We start from the raw sequence: 19,092 nt of genomic DNA, 5'->3' as shown, positions 1-19,092 counted from the left end.
GCAACTACATTGCATAAAACTGAAACTGAAACAAATTAAATTAATATTATGTATCTCTGCCATTATAGATCTATTGATAAAAGCTCAATGTAAGATTGTCTATTGTGTATGAAATATATTCAGTCATAAGTCGAGTGTTATCGTGTATTTGAAATAAAATACATTGACATTATTTCCAAAAGCGATACAGACAATAGATTAGAAATTCAACGGGTAGTCACTTCACCAGCTAAAACTTAAAGGGGACTACCCATTTCACATTCATAATTCACCCCGTTTCTATTTTTAAATCGCCATATTTACACACAACAGACAAACATCAGTCGGAATTAATGTCCCTCGAATGCAGTGACGGGTTGTTAACTTTTCGTTGTTGCCTTCGAATTTTGACCGCTTTTTACGATCCATACATTGTTGATTTCATTTATGCAAAGTATAGAAGTTAAAATAATTGTGTTGATATAATATTATTCTATTTGGCTTATATATATATATTATACTAATATTACGAGCATGGCCCCCACAAGGGAGGGCTGACAGGGCTCTAGCCTAAGGGCCCAGCGTCGCGGGTAAATCAGATATACGAGATAAACACGCATCACAAATTTGCTCTAGTATAGTAAAAAAAAAGTGGCTGCGGCGCTATATGGGTGTATTAACATTTAAAAAATGAGGTTGTAAGATGCAATTTTTGATTTTCTTGTTTTGATACTCGACAACTTTACTCCATAATTCAATTGGATGTATTAAAACTACAAAAAATCGCTAAAAATAAACTGAAGGCCACTTTTACCTATAACACAATTTGGAAAACGCTTATAGTGTATGTCACACATGCCATTAAACTTAGCGATAGGTAGGGGGCCCAGAGGGCCATGATTACGAGATAAGCTTATCACTAAATAACGAATTTAAAAACGGCCTTCAATCTTGAAGTGACAATCATTTATTATGTTTGTGAAAGGGAGGTCTGGTTTTTTTGCGGGAAGGCAGAATTTAAAGTTCCACGATTGCTCGTAGATATTCGAAAATTGTTATAAAGGGTAAAAAATTAAGTTTATTTCATAGGTATGTATGAAGTATAAAAGACGGGAGTGGGAATCGGGTGGAAAAATAAAACCTATTTAAAGTTTCGTATATTTTCTCTAAGCGTCTGTAGCCATGGTATAATTGTACGTCGGTACTTGGGTACTTTTTTCAAGGAAGAAGGCAGTAACTGACTCACACACTTTCGAGATAAATGACATAATGTTTTTTTTTTCACAAATTTTAGTATGGTGATATTTTTATTAGTAGGATGTTAAAATAGACACAAAGTAATAATAAATAAACAATAACTGCAATAAATAGGTGCAATGACTGCATTTTTGCTAAGAAATGTGTATTATTTTAGCAGATGTCATTTTTTTCACTAAGGATTTGAACGGTATACAGAAAAATAAAGCTTTCAAAATTACCTCACGACGGATGGCATTCATAACTCAATTTCACATTTTTTCCGAGTTACTGCCTTCTACCTTGGAAGGCCAGTATACTCATTATCAGAAGCGCGACAAACGGGTGACTTCATTTATCAGTTCTCTTCACCTGTCACTAACCAAAGTCGTAACTTTCCATGCCTATAGTATCTTCAATAGTTTTTCCCTTTCAATGTTTTTTTAAAAATAAAATTTTAAGAATTATTTCTACATGCCCATCACCCGGGAATGGTACCAACACGTAAAAAAATCCGGACACGGGACCATGATGTTTCCGTTCGTTTGAGCGTGATCGAAAATCTCTATAGATCATAAGTGTCGCCTGTCGCTATTGCTTGTCATATTTTCTACAACCCTCATCCTCCTCCATCATTATTTCATTCGTCAAAATTATCACATTACTTCAGATTCCCTTATATGGGCATTACGTCATATACAATCCCATAAAACAACCTCTGGTTCTACTGTATTGTATATTCAATTTTTATTTTTTAATACATTGTTCATGGTATATTTATTTTTCTGTGCCACTGGATTCCGAATATCTAGGTGAGAGATAGATGTGTACCTACTACACGAGCATTTTTTATGGTTGTGTGTTGTCCCACAAAATTCTAAACGCGATCTATTATTCAATAAACTATTCCGGGCCACCGTCAAAACTAATGCTTTCGTTTATATTCGTATTAAGTTTTCTATTCTCTTAATATCCCATACAAATGTTTCGTGTTTGCGATAATAATTATGAATAACAAATGAGGAGTGCAGCAACAAAGTCAGCAATATCAACATCGGGTCGCATGGGACATTGTTGGCCCCCAATGCTGTCAGTTTTCAAAATGAGTTCTGCCAGAAATGACAAGGCTTTTTTTGTGGCGAGGTTGAAATTAAAATAAAACGTTTTTAAATTCGGGTTTTTAAATTGTCATACATATTCGATAAATAACAACATAAATCATTTTCTAATATGAATAATTCAAGCATAACATTTAAGAATTTAACATTCTTTATTGAATATACATAATGCAGAAGCACTTTAGAAAACTATAAAAAATCTTGAACGAAACTCGAACTCAGGAAGGTGGCGAAGAGTGGAGATAAGCTATTAATATTCGACATAAATAGTACACACTAAACTATTTCAATCATACGTCTTATTTGTTTTCATTGAACTAAGAACACTAATTGCAGATGGTGTCGATTATTTGTTAAAATTAAATTAAACCCTGCCTAACCAAACCATAATTATTTATGTATGCTATGGGCGATCTGACAAAAATAGTTTAGACTTTTTCAGTCATCCTTATTTCTTTTCGTTGAATTAAGAATACATATATACAGATAGTCTTGATTTTTAATTCATGAAACCCTTCCTAAATGACAGATAGATGAATATTTTTTTACTATTATCTATTATGGCTAGGTTTACGCGGGGTGTAACATCATCTGTAATTTGTAATCTAAGCCTATCTCCACCCTTCGCCACTAAATCAGGATATTTTTTTATGGCCACGTGTACCATGTCTAATTAACTAATAACTATGCGGCTAACTAAATTTCGACGATTTTTGTGGTTTAAATCAAGGTACCAATAATTGGTACTTACCTTCATAATATCCAGTGCCAGGATATCCGTAAATTTTAGTACCCATTAACATAATTGAACTTGCTTTTAATTTAATTAGTTTTTTATTAAACGATTCACTATATTCAAAAATATAACATTCTTTACCGAACATATATAATTCGGAAACACCTCACTAACACACACATTAAAAAAGATCTAGACAGATAAATGACTTTTTAATAAGAACTAACTGTTAAACAAATATTTACTTTTTTCAGGGTATTCTTGGATCCGGTTTTGCTCTGAAAGTTCAACAGAAGCAAAGACAGAAACACTTCAACAGACAGGTAATTTTTTGTTTGCTAATTGATGCACATTTCATTTGTTTACAAGTAAAGAATATATAGGGATAAATAACTCAATCCATGTCAGCATATTGATCGGCGATATTAAATAACTGACCGCAATTACAAATTCCTTAATATATATTTCCTGTAGTGTCCAATTATGGCAAACTCAGTAAATAGCTTACTACAATTATAATTTCTACAATATCCGTTTTTCCACATAGTCAGCCATATCCAATGACGTTAACTCAATATAGAGTAACTGATTCAATTATAATAATTATTTCCAAAATATTATTTTCAAGATATTATTTTGATATCAATAAATAGCGGATCATAATTCATCGGACATGTCACTCGAATATAAGTTCCCGGTCTGTTAGTATCTCAGTCTTTTTATCGCCTCGTACAACATTCTACTCACAACTCATTCTACAGAGATTCGGACCTCGGAACAGTATCATAAGTATTGTAATATAACTACTGTAACATACTCTTGTACCGACTGTTTACCATGCAAATAAATCTCGCTACTTCGTCCATTGGAGCAACCACCAAATCTCGACTTCTTCATCCACCATACCATGACTCCCACAGTGGTGAACCCGACGTTCCACACAACCTTCTGACCCACAAATATACCTTCAGTTAATAATATCATAAATTATTGTAAAATAATATATTACGTCATATTATGACAAATAGCAAAATACTTTTGAAAGTTTTACCAAACAATTTTTTCTAATTACTATTTAGCGAAGCCGACGACAGCCGAGTTGCAGCGTGTCGACCTATAATGTCCTGGGTCCCAAGTTTGAATCCTGCGTCTGGAAAATTAACATATTATTTTTCAATTTCTGTTTGAAATCAGAGTATGGACCTAATAGATTGAGCAAGTGGCTAACATCCATTTCTCGTAAAAAATCTGTTAATAAAACCTCCACTCTGTGGTGCCCCAAACGATCCTATTAGGATCGTACATGGTCAAAAGAAAAAAGAATATGATGAGAAAATATACGGCATCATAATGACACAAATATCTTGAATACTTGACTTGAATATTTTTGAAATATTTAAAGGACTCCGTTAATAGGCCATAATATAGTATATTATAATGCATGTAAATAAGAACATTTGAATAGGTACATCACTACAATAGGCGGCCATAGACGGACAGTTCTCGTAACAGGTTGAACATGGCACAGACAATAACTGTTCAATAACTGTACGTTAGTGGCCACACCACCGATCAGTTTAACTACCCCATTTAAATCTGTCGAACTGTCAACAGACGTGCCCATATACGTACAGTTATTGTCTGTGGCAGATCAAGTGTCAAAAACTGTGGAGGTTATGTTCACGGAGATCATACACAGGGGTACCTACCTAGTGTTAAATTAGTTTTAAGTAGGGTATATTGAACGATATTGATTTTGTTAGATTAATTATGATTACAATTTATTGTTTGTGTAAATATATGTCCAGATTCTTTTATTTTGAATAAATTATTCATAGTATACTAATTGTTGTTGGCGTTTGTTTCCATGATACCTAGACATATGTTTGTATTTAAGTAGTGGAAAATATTATGTGCGGTACCTAGTTGACACTTTACAATATTCGTAATTATATAATATGAGTAGCAAAAGAACTAATACGCAACAAAAATAACATACTTCTTATCGAACGAACTTAGAAGATTATGACAGAACTGTTAAAATTTGCCGCCAAATCGCGCCAGTTACTCCTACTTTACGACACAGCTAGCTAACGTCACCCGAAAACTTTTGGCTAGTTAAAATTCCAACAGTTTTACAAAAACACGGGAGTAGGGGGTCGCTGGCAGTTTGAACCTGGCACACATCTGGCAGGTCAAAAAGTGTCCGTCTATGGGCGCAGCAGATTATCTACCAAAGATAACCGTATGGCCGCCATTACGTATTAACTGGCATGTTCAACCTGTTACGAGAACTGTCCGCCTATGGCCGCCTAATATAGAAATAATTGTTATTCTGGCAAGCATAAAAATAATGTCGATATGAACGTAATTTCCAGATCCCAGCAGCGGCCATGTTGATCCAATGTCTGTGGAGATGCTATGCGGCTGACAAGAGCTTCCGCAGCACGGCTACTTGGACGATATACGTCAAAGACACTTCGCAGCCCACCCAAACTCCCGTGGCTACCACGCCTCTCTCCAGGGTATGAAGATGTCCAAGGCATCCTTCAGACTATGAAAACAATTGAAACAAGACCATTAATGTATTTGTAACGTAGTATTCATTGAAACTTTCAGACTATTGATGGTCAATTTGAATTAATGTCAAGAAAACGATTTTTTTTCGCGCAGGAACTTAACAGTCCCTGTTCAAAAAATACATTTGATTATTTCAGTAACCTTGCTTTACACTAATAATAATAATTGAACTATTTAGATTAATTTCACCATACTCTATAACATCTTAAACCCGCCAAAATTATACGAAAAAGTCTGTTAAAAACTTACCACTTCAAAAACTGATTATTTATAGTAATATAAATAAATGTTGAATCATCAAGTTTTATTTTTGATATACATATTAATACAATTATAAAAAGAGGTTTTCAGCTAATATAAATCGGCATATTTCTCTAATTTGAAAATAAAATACGACAGGAAAAAGAAACGTTGTTGACGAACAATACCGTAATTTACACTAATATTGTGGAATAATTATTATTTTTTTGTAACTAGAATCATTTCTCGAATCGTTCAGCGATTGCACTGTCTTGGAGCTTTGCGCTCAGTCAATTTCCATTTAAAGCTTTTAACAAAAAAATTTACATCGTATAATATGTGCCCTTTTTTGTTAAGTACCTTAATCAACGATTCTGATTTTTATCCTTTTGCATGATGCCAAATTATCTTAAAATATATACTCGAAATCAAAATAGTTATATATGCTACTCATATTTGAGTCTTCTTTCTCAATAATTTGCCGACCACTGATATAAACTGATTGTATTTCAAAATGAAAGTTTCAATGCAATAATGGACTATGTTACAATATAATAATTACTGAAATCTTCAAAACATTAATGATCTATTTGCAATATAGTTAACAATATTTTTGAGTATAATTAAAATTTGCAGATACGAGAGAGTACGTAGTATTATAGTATTAATTATTTTTGTTTACCCATGTCCACTCATTACATGGAGTAAATAGATGTCACGAGGCGCCTACAAGAATTCCTGCCGCTTGCTAATATACTTGCGCAATGAGAAATCCTCTTTCGATTATATAAAATAATAGGGAATGGGACAACTGGACGCCAGGATAATTGGACGCCGCACTATCGTAGATACGTAAACAGAGCGTAGACGATGAATTTTAATCAGTTTTTATCTACTACTTTGTAGTTTTAATTCATTTTATCCTGAACATAATGTTTTTTTATTGCGGTTGAGTACTATGCCTAAGGTTTTATATAATATAAAAAAAACTCTTTTTTCGTTGGAACTCAAATGTATGTACGATTAAATCATTTGTACGAGTGCATATTTAAATTCGTTTAAATAAGTTCGCATAAGTACATATCATCACTATCATCTATTTATCACCCACGGTGGCCGCGTGGCTTAAGCGTTGGACTATAAAGCCGTGGGTCCCAGGTTCGAATCCTGGGTCTGGCAAGTACACATATTGTTTTTCAATTTGTGTATGTCAGGGTATGGGCCTAATAGGTTGAGCGAGTAGCTGACATCCATTTCTCGTAAAAAACAAAATCTGTCAATACAAACCTCCACTTTGTGGAGGCCCATATGATCCTATCAGGATCGGACATAGTCAAAAAAAAAAAAGTACCTAACGTCTATTTATTTTTGAATTGCGTGGCGTCCAGTTGTCCCGTCGCCAAATTGTCCTAGACCCAAATAATATGTTTATATGAAAGCAATGATCATTAATTAATGAAGTTTTCAATAAACCACCTACCTCAGCATGATATGTTTAGCTTTTTTGTGTCGTTTATATGGTGCTTTTGCTGTCTAAAAATGTGATAACACAACAAAATAGTCAACCATAAACAAATAATTTGTCAAAAGTTACACATTGCCGTATATGGGGCGTGAATGCGTTGATAATATGAAAATCATTAATGTTTCGAAAATGCGTAATAAAAAGATGGCCGCCACAAACAATAAACTATTTGAGCACAAACGAAAAACTATGTTATATTTTTAATTCCAGATTTTTTTTTTACTATTTCTTTGTTAATTTTATGGTTTCTGTATTATTGAACAAATGTATAACAAGCTAAATCTAGCAATATTACTCATAAATTGGCTGTAAAGTTAGTTTATTCAAAATTCTAAAAGAGACAGCCTAATCCGTATTATTAAAAATGTTATTTGATTGTAAAAATGTCATATAAATTTCAATAATTTCCGTATTCACTTGGTGGTAATTAATACAAAATATATAAGATGTAGGTGTATATGAATTGTAATCTTTCACATTTTGTCACGTTAAATCACAAACCAATAATTTTATTATAATAGCGACTCTAGAAAGGAAATAGGGCGTAATCCACAAAAAACAAATTTTACAGATGGAACAAAAATGTATATTATTATCTTATGTTTTGCGGTCAACGTTAAAATACAAAATAGACATAACCTTAATTAATAATTTGGTTTTCATATTCCTAATCTGATATTAATTATTCAGTTAATTAAAGAAAAACCATCAAAAATGATGTTTAGGTCATTTTTCCCACTTCGCTTCCTTTTTTTTTAATTGCCAGCTAAATTTAGATAATAAATCGGCGTTTGCAACATAAATCCTTTGGACACAACGTGTATTTTATTCGTATACATCGTTATTATCCAATAAAACCTATTTTGAAAAAAATGAAAACGTCCCTTTTCCTTTCTACAGTCGATAGATATATTGACCACTGTGTTTAATAACATTTAATTATTACGTTTTGGTGTGTTTCATTATTTTGAATAATTCTATTTTACAGTCAATTAAATGCAAGTAATTATTTTTCTTTCATTTATTCTCAAATAATATTGCAAACCGTAATGTAAACAAAAAAAAAAAAAAAACAAGAAAACGTATCCTAGCATTAAAATCGGCCAATTGTTTGCCCTTCATTATTTCGTGAACTCTGCCATACATAATAACTAGTCTTCATATTACACAATATTTTCTACCAGGAGTTACCAAAGTTTACGCCGTGGAATATTCTAATATTTCCACTGATAAAAATGAGTTGACTTTGATTTCAAATGAAAACAATTATCTACTTAAAACATAAACGACACAAAATATGTATATCATTAACACAAAAAATGATGCCAATGTAGCCGTTTCATAGTATTATAAATTAATAGTATAATCAAAATATCTAGTCCAGTGCAGCTCTTCTGAACGAAATGTGGTTGCACATAATATAAGAGGTGTTCTGGTAGTAGCTATATCTACATCCCACATAGGTATACAACAGCTCACCGTACATGAAGTTTTGGTTAGACTATATATAGTGTTTTTTGTCATTAGGCCTGTCTTGTAAAAACATGTTTGCTATACTCGATTTTCCATTAATTTTTAGTATTAATTAAATCAATAACAACAAAATAGTTTTCGGGTGTGGTTATGAAATCTTTCGTTACAACCGAGTGTGGTATACATAAATCTTGACTTCGAAAGGCTGTACATAAGAATGAAATATTACAGTACATCAATTAGAACAGGAATGATTCCATATCCTACTACTTTGTTGGCAATACTAGATTCATCCATCATAAATAAAATGCGCGGGAAACCATTCTATTCATCCATTTAGTCACCATTTCCTACGGGAAATGTATTGATTTTTTCCTATCTACTGCAGACTACTGTTTGCACTGCCTTAGTTACAGAAGTGCTGTATCTTACTATATAGTCTAACTACCTCAGTTTAGATCTTCTTTTTTCCTGTCTTCCGATACCTGTATTGGAGAGGAGCATCTGGGGTAGTTGGGTGTCTTCTATCCTTGATATTATATGACTTATCCAATGAAATCGTCCCACGTTTACATGATTCAATAAATTCGTGTTCGATCATTCCTCGCTACGTGTAATCTTCACATACGACTCCGAATACAATTCTCAATATATCTCCTTTGCAAAGATATCAAGCTTTTTTAATCTTATTTTTTTATAAAACCCTGCATTCAATGCAGTCGTTTTATTTTTCTATGGTTTTTCAAAAAAATAATAATCCCATCAATGTTAACTATTTTGATTAAACTCTATGAAATGTAATAAATAATTAATATTGAACCCAATTGCATTATTTTTGCAAATATTGATTTATAAATATCACATATATTATTGTAAAGTTGATTGTAGCAAACTAGATGTACTGTAAATTAATAATTATTCATAGTGGTGTCATTAATTCGCGCGGGTTTGTCAGATTTTCTTTTGCAATATAGAGGTTTTTCCTATAAAGCAATTCAAAAAAAAAATACTACGGATAAAAAAATATAATATATATGTATATACTATGTACATACAAAACGAGATCTGACAACCCTATTTAATCATTCCATGTGTGTTAAATCATTTTTGCTAGATTGTTGCTAGATCCAATGTTTAAGATTTGATTGGTGGATGAATAGATAAATTATAGATCCATTTCATTTTAAAATTATGTACGAGCATGTTCCATTTTGTAATACTCGTTATTTAAAAAGTTGTTGGTATACGTTTAGCAAAATTGTTTTAACTATCAAGTCTAAAATAGGTGTTCTCATATGTTATTGTCAAACTAGAACTTGTTAAGCGAATTTCAAGTCTCTTGTTACGTTTAAAATGGGTTTAAAAGTGATTCTAATCAATATTTTCTATATTTTTTGTTACTTCACTGGAAAATATTATTATATTATGATAAAATAGTCAAAAATGCAAAAACTAGAGTTAACTATGGTATAGAATTGATAAATAGTTTTAGTAACACTCAATTTTAGAATTACTCATTCCTTCATTTAATTTTACGAATATGGTTTTATATCGAAAAATATCATGAACAATAATTACTATTAAAACATTGTATGTGCATTGAAAGCAGGGTTTCCCAATTAATATTAGTCAGCAAACTATATTAGATTTTTACAACATAGCGAAATCTTTTAAATATTGTAGCGTACTCGTAGCATTCTTTTTCTAGGTAAGTATCTGATTTAATTTATTCATCTTGTATTGGAAAAGAGTCACATTTTTCTTCACAGCTAAAATCTGAAATAATTTTGCAACGTGACAGTAAATATAATATTATGTTATGTTTAGCATTTTTACTGTGTTTGGATTGTTAAAAATTATAAATTTAATTTTGTGAATATGTCGGCAATGTATTTTATACAACGGTATTGAAACAAAAACTACTATGATGGAGTTCTATCGCATAAATATCAGTCCGATTAATATTGTATATATATTTTTAGATAACCACTAAATTTTTGTTAATGAAAATCTGTGATCCAAAAAAATACTAATAACTCTTTCTAGAGTTCAAGCATTCTAATGATAACTTTCCTAGTGATGCCACCGAACTTCTGAATGCAATAACATAGCTGGGTAGTTATTACCTATAGTTAAAATTACTACTTCATAGCTACTAGCTACTAGCATAGTTTTAAATGAGATTGAAATATTCTCAGCTAGTCTTCTTCAATTCTTTTATCGAAATAATATCTTACAAAAACCATTACAGAAGCTAATTTTTAATCGTCGGTTTAGATAGAATACTGACCGCAATTCAAGTGAATGTAATTTCAGTTAAAAAATTATGAGAACATCTAACAATAGATTAACTGTTAGTACCCTGTTTTCCTCCATGCAAATAGTTGTTGTGTTAAGTGTTGAGTGTGGTAACGGCGCTTGTTGGGTCAGTCCCTGATATTGCAGGTAGCCAAGAAAGCCTCGGTCCTCAAGAGACGGAAGTCGAGAAACAAGATGGAGCCTCCGGGAGGAACCAGCGCTGCCACAAGCAACGACAAGCAGCCCAATTCTAATGACGGCAGAAGAGAGTCCGAGGGAGACGTTGTGTTTTACGTGGAAGAACCAAAGTCCGGTAAGTAATCGTTTCATTATTGGTTTACAATCTTATATTGGGACAAATTTTGTAAAAATAAATCTTCTTGCATAGAGAACAAAAATGATTTATTGAAATTAATATAATTATTCTAAAACAGTTTATACATGTGCCTCCAAAACTTGGCTGGTGAAGCATGCAATCAGAAGCAATGTGAGGCAAGAGAAAGACAGAGACTTTTGATACTTCATAGAATACATATTTAAGTTTTTATTTTTTTTAAGAAACTACTCATATCAAGTAGTTCCATAACTAATTGTTGGAGTATACGTTTTATAACTTTGTACTTTTTTGCAATTCCACTCTGCCTAAAAATGAGAAGAGTGGCCACTGTGATGATGATACTACAATAAAAAAATTAAAACAAGTTATTTTGTCTTAAGTAATACAGTTTTACCGGTACACGCGGTTTGGACAAGTCGAAGTTCCCGACAAAGAAAAAGGAGAAAAACAGTGTATGAATTGATTAATAAATTAAATATATTTATACAGGTACTCCGAATCGCATCCGGCGCGGCGATGGCGTAGGACCTGCGAGGACATTAGTCAGCCAAGCTTCCTCCGTTACCGAAGCGGCGAGTGACGAAATTGACTGTGATATGGACCAAGAATTACCAAGAGTTACAAAGTATGTTCACCAAATACACAATATAACTAGGTACCTACTAATATTTATAGAGTTCAATTATTAATTAATAAAATGACTTTACAAATAAGAAATACTTCACCATGATACTGTTTAACAATACTAACAATACAATTATAATCTTACAAGGCAAAAAATAAAAATTACGAGAGCCCTTGAGTTACCAGATAAAGTTGTATGAGGAAAATTATTGTGTTCAACACGCAGCTTTCTTTTTACAACAGTTTATTCTCCCTGTTCTATTACAGTATGTATACCTATTCCAAATTCAATATTTTTAATAATGACAAACGCGTGAAAATATATATATGACTAGAGGTTGTGATCGTGATTAGTGAATCCAATCCCGAGCCAAAATCTTGATCCCGGGATTGGAATTTTTTCAATAGTTAATATAAAATTTCTATATATACAAATAACGTTGATAAAATCGGTCAAAAATAAATTTAGTATAATGTATACTACGAGTATTTAAGACATTTATTGTTAATATTGTGTACGTTCAATCTTGGAAATACATATGTTTACTGGAGTAAATAATATTGTAATATGTATAATTAATAACAATGTGAAAGTAAAACAGTTTAATTTATTTATGAAAAGATAACAAATACAAGTTTAATTAAAATTAAAATAAATGACAAATACATTAAAAAAACATGGTGGAATCACTTTGTTAAAAGCACTGTTTTTTCCAATCTTTCTCATTTTTATTAATTTATGTGAAAAAATAAAATGAATTGGCAACACATGGGTAATAAATCAAACTTGATTCAAACTCAGTTTATTTGTAATGTATTTATATGTTATTAAAAGTATTTTTTCTGTTATATTTTCGTTTTTATTTTATTTTCCATAAAAATTGATAAAAAAACTCAATCCCGAAAGTTATTATGATTATCAATCCCGGGATTCATAGGTATCGAAAATAGTTCGGGATCCCGGGATTGGAATCCCTAATCGTGATATATCGTCTCGAGAATTCTCGAAAAATAATCAAAAAAGGCCATTCTTGAATGTCGAGAAATAAATTTTCCGAGAAATCATCAATGAGATTTTCGATAAATTGTTATTAGACTAAGCTTTCGACCGACTGAATTTAAAAATTCGAGTTTTTTTTTAAAAAAAAATTAGAAAAGAACGTAATTTCTCTGTGATTTTTATTTTGGCCGAAAAAGCTAAAACAAGCTATGGACTTTGATTCTGGACGGTATATCTTAAAGCTCTCGGTGATTATTTTCTTTACCGACAAACCTAACAAATTAAACAATATTTTGGCAAGATACCATAGTAGACGTCTGCTTAAGGAATAATTCTTCCCGTCTTGCTACAGTGAACTACACCATAATATTATATATAATAAAAGTTAATAACTTGAAATTACTAGGCATTCTTATAATAAAGTATCTTTAAGTCATTAAGATTAGACTGTATGTCTCATTTGTATTTTCAGATTGACTGTTAAGGAATAATTCTTCCCGTCTTGCTACAGCGAACTACACCATATTATATTTAATAAAAGTTCATAATTTGAAATTACTAGGCATTCTTATAATATAGTATATTTTAAGTCATTAAGATTAGACTGTATGTCTCATTTGTATTTTCAGACTGACTGACGCGCATCGCAACGCCATTCGAGCGATCCGCAAGATCAAATATTTTGTGGCGAGACGTAAGTTCCAGCAAGCGCGGAAACCTTACGACGTCAGAGATGTCATCGAACAGTACAGCCAGGGACACCTCAACATGATGGTCAGGATAAAGGTACAGTGGTCATGTTATCTTCATTTAAATTATATTGGCATTAAATCGTTATTGATATCGAAGCGCCTGTGATAGAGTAGTAGAATATTATTATCCTCTTTTGAATTAGTAGGCGCAATGACGTCCGTAGGTAAAGTGCCGCCCGTAAGCAGGCTAACAATGCCATTCCCGTTCATTTTTTATAATAAATGTTATTAAAATTGGTTATGTACCTACTTAGTTATTTTATTATTTATTTTGGGCTATCTTGGACAGATAAATACACAAATAATCTTTAAATTTACATACATACGATTTTTTGAGAATTCGAGCATTTGCACCAAGCCCTCCGCATGAGCCAATTTTAGTGAGTAATGTTTTACCAAGTGCATAGCCAACACGCCAGTGTTGCCATAATATAATTTATAAAAACATCGCTTGTAAAATTATAACATTGGAATAAATATTCGATATCTGGCAACACTACGACACGCACACTGTCACACATATTTTCGAATAACCCAGGAAAGGGTCGCGGAGGAAGCGTGAAGGGGGCGAGGCATGTGCGTGAAAAAGTTCGTCATGTTTTGAAGGACAAACACTTGCAATAGCTCTATCTATATTTTTCTATAATCTAAGATTTGCACAAAATCTACTCTCAAACAGTTAATGGTGTTGGGTACTACCCCTGTGAAAATCTTGCCTGTGCAATAAATGGCCATTAAAATATGTATTACAATGGAAATGGGTATTAAAATACAACAATAGTTATGCTGTCAGGATTTTAATGCTTCGTTTATTCTAAAAACAAAGATATCAATTCTTTCTAACGAAACTGAAACCGCCACTGCTCTTAAAAGTTATAACATTTGTATTCGCCACCATTAATAATGTGCCATCCCCATGCAACGCATGGTCTGCATACCCCTACGGAATATCACTGACTATGCGGGCTAATTAATGATTATTCTCAAAGTGAAAATATTTGAAAATTATTTTTCAACGAGATATATTATTATAATACATTCAATCATTACACAAGATATAATTAACTCATTTGACCACGATTCATCAAGTAATTATTAACAAATGCAAGATTTTTTTCGCATATTTCATTAAGTTTGTGGCATGGAAGACTATGGGTTATGCATTGCTAATATAATATGATACCAAAAGGTAATTCGGAAGTGTGAATAACACTGAATAAGAATATTTAAGGGTAATATTAAAGGGCGGATGATCTGGCAAAGGAAGCTGGCCATTCCGGGGTACCATATCAATGGATACCAGAAAACCTGGACTGGAATGAGGCTATAAAGAAAATGGGCCAAAGTATGTGGATAGATTTTCACCATAGGGCATCATTATAAAAGGGGAAATGGAGTAAGTCTATTCTACCATCACCACGAGAGGTGCCCTGGTTTGTAGAGTCTCCTTTGACGAGGAATGAGCTTAAGTTAATACTGAGGCTAAGAACAGGGCACACAATGGGCAAAAGATTTGATGTCCTCATGGGAAGAAGCGAATCGCAACTCTGCGATGAATGTCATGTTTTAGAGGACATTGTACATATAGCACTACAATGCCCTAAATAATATGAACTTCACAGAGTACAGTTGCGAATTGCGGATATCTATGAGAATGTCGACGAATTGAAAGGTGTCCTGGCGGTGGGTAAGACGGGAGAGCTAGGCAAAATTGTAAAGTCATTTAACAGAATAGGAGTGAGGACCAGATCGACGGATCCCCTTCTAGAAGAGAAGAGGCGATATGACAGCGAGTCGCAGTCAAAGCCTCGGTAAAATCACAAAAAGAATATTTATAATTTGGGGAGAGTATATACAGATTTCTAGTTGTTGAAAGTTTTGAATCATACAAAGTACTGGAAATTCTGTAAAATTATGAAGTTAACGCCGTGATATTCTTTTGTTTATTAATATATTATATGATACAGGAACTACAACGAAGGCTCGACCAGACGCTAGGAAAGCCTGGAAGCTATTTCACAGGCATCGACCGAGTAGGAAATTCCAAACCAATGACAGTTGGTGCACGACTTTACAGAGTTGAGCAGCAGGTAACTAATACAAAGTTTTTTGATAAAAATTGAGAAAGGAACTGGTCCAAATATCAAGTAAAATTATTATTATATTTTAAAAATAGTAAAATTAAAATATACTAATTACTGTGGCTAGGTTTATTAACTGTCAATTTAATAAGGTAGATAGATGAGGAAATTAATTCCTCGGACAATTGCTTTTCAAAAAAATACCTAGTTAGTCCACCGCCTGGTTAATATGTTCCCGATAAATAGAGAGTTAACTGTGTCCATTAAAACAATTAAATGTAATCTGCTTGACAAAGCTTGCAAATTTGCAGACTGCAAATATATTATCATTTGTAAATCTATGAGTTAGTTATTTTCTGCTTAAACTAACGATGATCATAGTGAATAGTCGAATCTAATATATATATATATATTTCTGTGTGTAAAATCAAAGGGAAAATAAATCAAATAATTACAAGATAAAAAGAACTTTTTATACACAACGTTTTTAAATTCTGTTGTACCATATAAACTTGACTTGACTAGCTTAAACGATCAAAAAAATTGTACTTGACATGGCATATTGATTTCCATAGTAACGCACGTATATATTTGTAATTTAGTTGCTAGGACCCCAAGACCCCTAGCAATCAATAATGATGTCGAAATAACATTTCATACAAATCATAATTAACTGAAAATGAATTCAATTATACGTAAAGATGGCTAAAAGTAATAAAAAAATGCATTGGCATCGTGTTCTGATATGTTCTAAAAGTTTTAAATGTCTAGCTAGTCGGGAAGTTAGTTAAACAACGATTGCAAGATTTGTACCGGACAAAGAACCACCGGACAAATAAGAATACGAGCTAAGAAAAACGTTGTAAAATAGATTTTAGAATAGCTAAAAGAATGTGGATTTTTGGACAAGTTTGTATTTGTTTCTTTATTCTGTGTTTCTGTGTGAAATTGACCAATTCAGCGGTGTCAATCCGATTTTTCTCCTTCACACATTTAACTAATTTTTCAACTTTGAAGATACACAATTTCTCTTTACCTTTGGCACACAGAATTTATTTCACATAGTCAGTGTTTTTTTTCTTGGTGACGACGGAGCCCAATATTAAATTTTCTTATTGACTAAGTAAGACATTATTGTTCATGAAGGTTATTAGAAGCCAAAAAATAGTGATATAATAAATATATCTTTGCTACAAAAACCAGTACACCCACATTTTAAAAACATCATTGCACATACGTAGCTATTATATATCAGTTTTTTTTTCATTTCCAGCTTGGCATGATGGACAAAAAGCTAGACCAGCTGGTATATGTCCTGAACACACTGTCATTAAAGCAGCCGCTTCCATTTATCGCTGACACCGAACCGCCTGGGCCATAGCGCCGCTTTTCGTCTCCATTTTCACCCGGAGACTGACAAAAGGCCAACCATGTTTCATGACAACGGGATCAATCAACCTCAGCCGACGACGTGGATGCTTCTCCAAAGGCTGAGATGTTGATATGACTACCTTTACGTGATTATATTACTATTATTGTACATTATGATATTATTATAATATTATATTTGTCTATGTTCTAAGATGGCCGACTTCCATATAGTATATATTTTGACAAGTGGCATTATGAATCTAATACCAATATCTTTATATTTCAATCTAGTAGTGTAAATTGGATTCAAATCTCACTGTCACTGGCCTTTCTTGGTGCAAACTATTTCTATTATTATATTTATGGCCTAATTTACCATCTTATAGTATATTAAAAAAAACCTAAACTAGTTTTAAATAATTTAAATTATATAAAGACATACGAACATTATTCGTTTTACTTCAACAGCACTACATTTAATAATAGAGACTTCTTGGATAAACAAATATATTTAAATCTTCTTCTAATGTTAACTAAAAATGTTAGTTGGTTTCTACTTGTTCTGGAAATTACTAATTTTCCACAATGAGTTGGATACCAATAACAATTAAGTTTCAGAACTATCAAACATGTTCTCAGATATAAGTCTTATGATAATACTGTGAAATGGGAATTATGAGGATTAAACGAATATAAGTATCCTTAATCAAAATTGAATAAAACACATTAAAAGTTAAAATGGGTCTTCTTCTGCAATGATTCATTATTACTATAACCAGGCCAAAACATTTCAATTACAAACGTTACTTTGAAAAATAATAACAATATTATGTATACCTATAAAAAATGCTATAAGGAACGTCATTCAATTTTATGCTTTTAACTTTTTAAACAAAGTAGTTAGGTAGGTACATATTTGAATCCTGTGTTACTATTTATTTAATTGTATGTCACTTTTACTCGTGTAATCCTCAGATTCTTAATATAATATAACCAAAAAGCCCAATATAGTAAATGAATATTACCCGATAGGTTATTACATTATATATATTATATTATAGCCAACCCAGGGTTATCAAATTCACAGTTTCACATTAATTTCAAGTGTTTCCGCTATGAAATAACCATCTGACCAAGATTTTGACCTTACAAAAAGTACAGGTATTTTTGACTTGTAAATTTAATATTCATATCCTTTTTGTCTAATATTGTATTGTGTAATATTTTGAAATAAAATCAAAATAAAACAGACAGGTATAAACAATCATTATTTAGATAATACGTATAACATAAATCAGGACCAACCACACAATCAACAATATTGGCAATAACCTGACGTATTCATTTAATGTAAATTTGGACCCGAGTTAAGAATTTAGTGTTTTTATTATGTTTTTTGTTGAATATAATTATTTTAAATATATTTACATTTAATCTGATAGTCTATTCTATTCTATCTTATATACTAACATATCATATTTATCAATCGAATAATTACTTCGAAATATCTATTATTAAAAGTAACTAAACAAATTTTTTTCTGCTGGTAGGAGAACACACACGGGAGAACACGAGATGCTTGACATATAAGATGGAAAAATAAACATATTTAACTCAACAAAAATGTCAATAAAGTAATTTATTTTACTATGCAAAAGCAAAAATACTATATGTTTAATAATAACACTCACCGACGTATGTATTGCCCTGCATTGAATTAATTTTTGTATTACGTAAATAAT

The 19,092-nt window shown here is 31.9% G+C and overlaps 1 protein-coding gene across 1 annotated transcript in view; it reads left to right on the top strand.

Annotated features, from left to right (window-relative positions):
- Positions 1-18,055, top strand: part of LOC147065215 (potassium voltage-gated channel subfamily KQT member 1-like) — a 306,976-nt gene extending 288,921 nt beyond the window's left edge. Inside the window, exons 7-13 of the mRNA XM_085956690.1 lie at positions 3,324-3,392; positions 5,448-5,594; positions 11,318-11,498; positions 12,012-12,147; positions 13,776-13,932; positions 15,866-15,988; positions 17,253-18,055. Coding sequence (XP_085812816.1) covers positions 3,324-3,392; positions 5,448-5,594; positions 11,318-11,498; positions 12,012-12,147; positions 13,776-13,932; positions 15,866-15,988; positions 17,253-17,360 — 921 coding nt within the window. The 3' untranslated portion in view covers positions 17,361-18,055. The remainder of the gene's footprint in view (positions 1-3,323; positions 3,393-5,447; positions 5,595-11,317; positions 11,499-12,011; positions 12,148-13,775; positions 13,933-15,865; positions 15,989-17,252) is intronic.
- The last annotated feature ends 1,037 nt before the right edge of the window (positions 18,056-19,092 follow it).

Source organism: Rhyacophila brunnea, unplaced genomic scaffold (assembly GCF_057557595.1).
Source record: "Rhyacophila brunnea isolate RB1 unplaced genomic scaffold, BYU_Rbru_1.0 scaffold_6, whole genome shotgun sequence".
NCBI classification, from domain to species: domain Eukaryota; kingdom Metazoa; phylum Arthropoda; class Insecta; order Trichoptera; family Rhyacophilidae; genus Rhyacophila; species Rhyacophila brunnea.
This window is presented reverse-complemented; position numbering and strand designations above follow the sequence as displayed.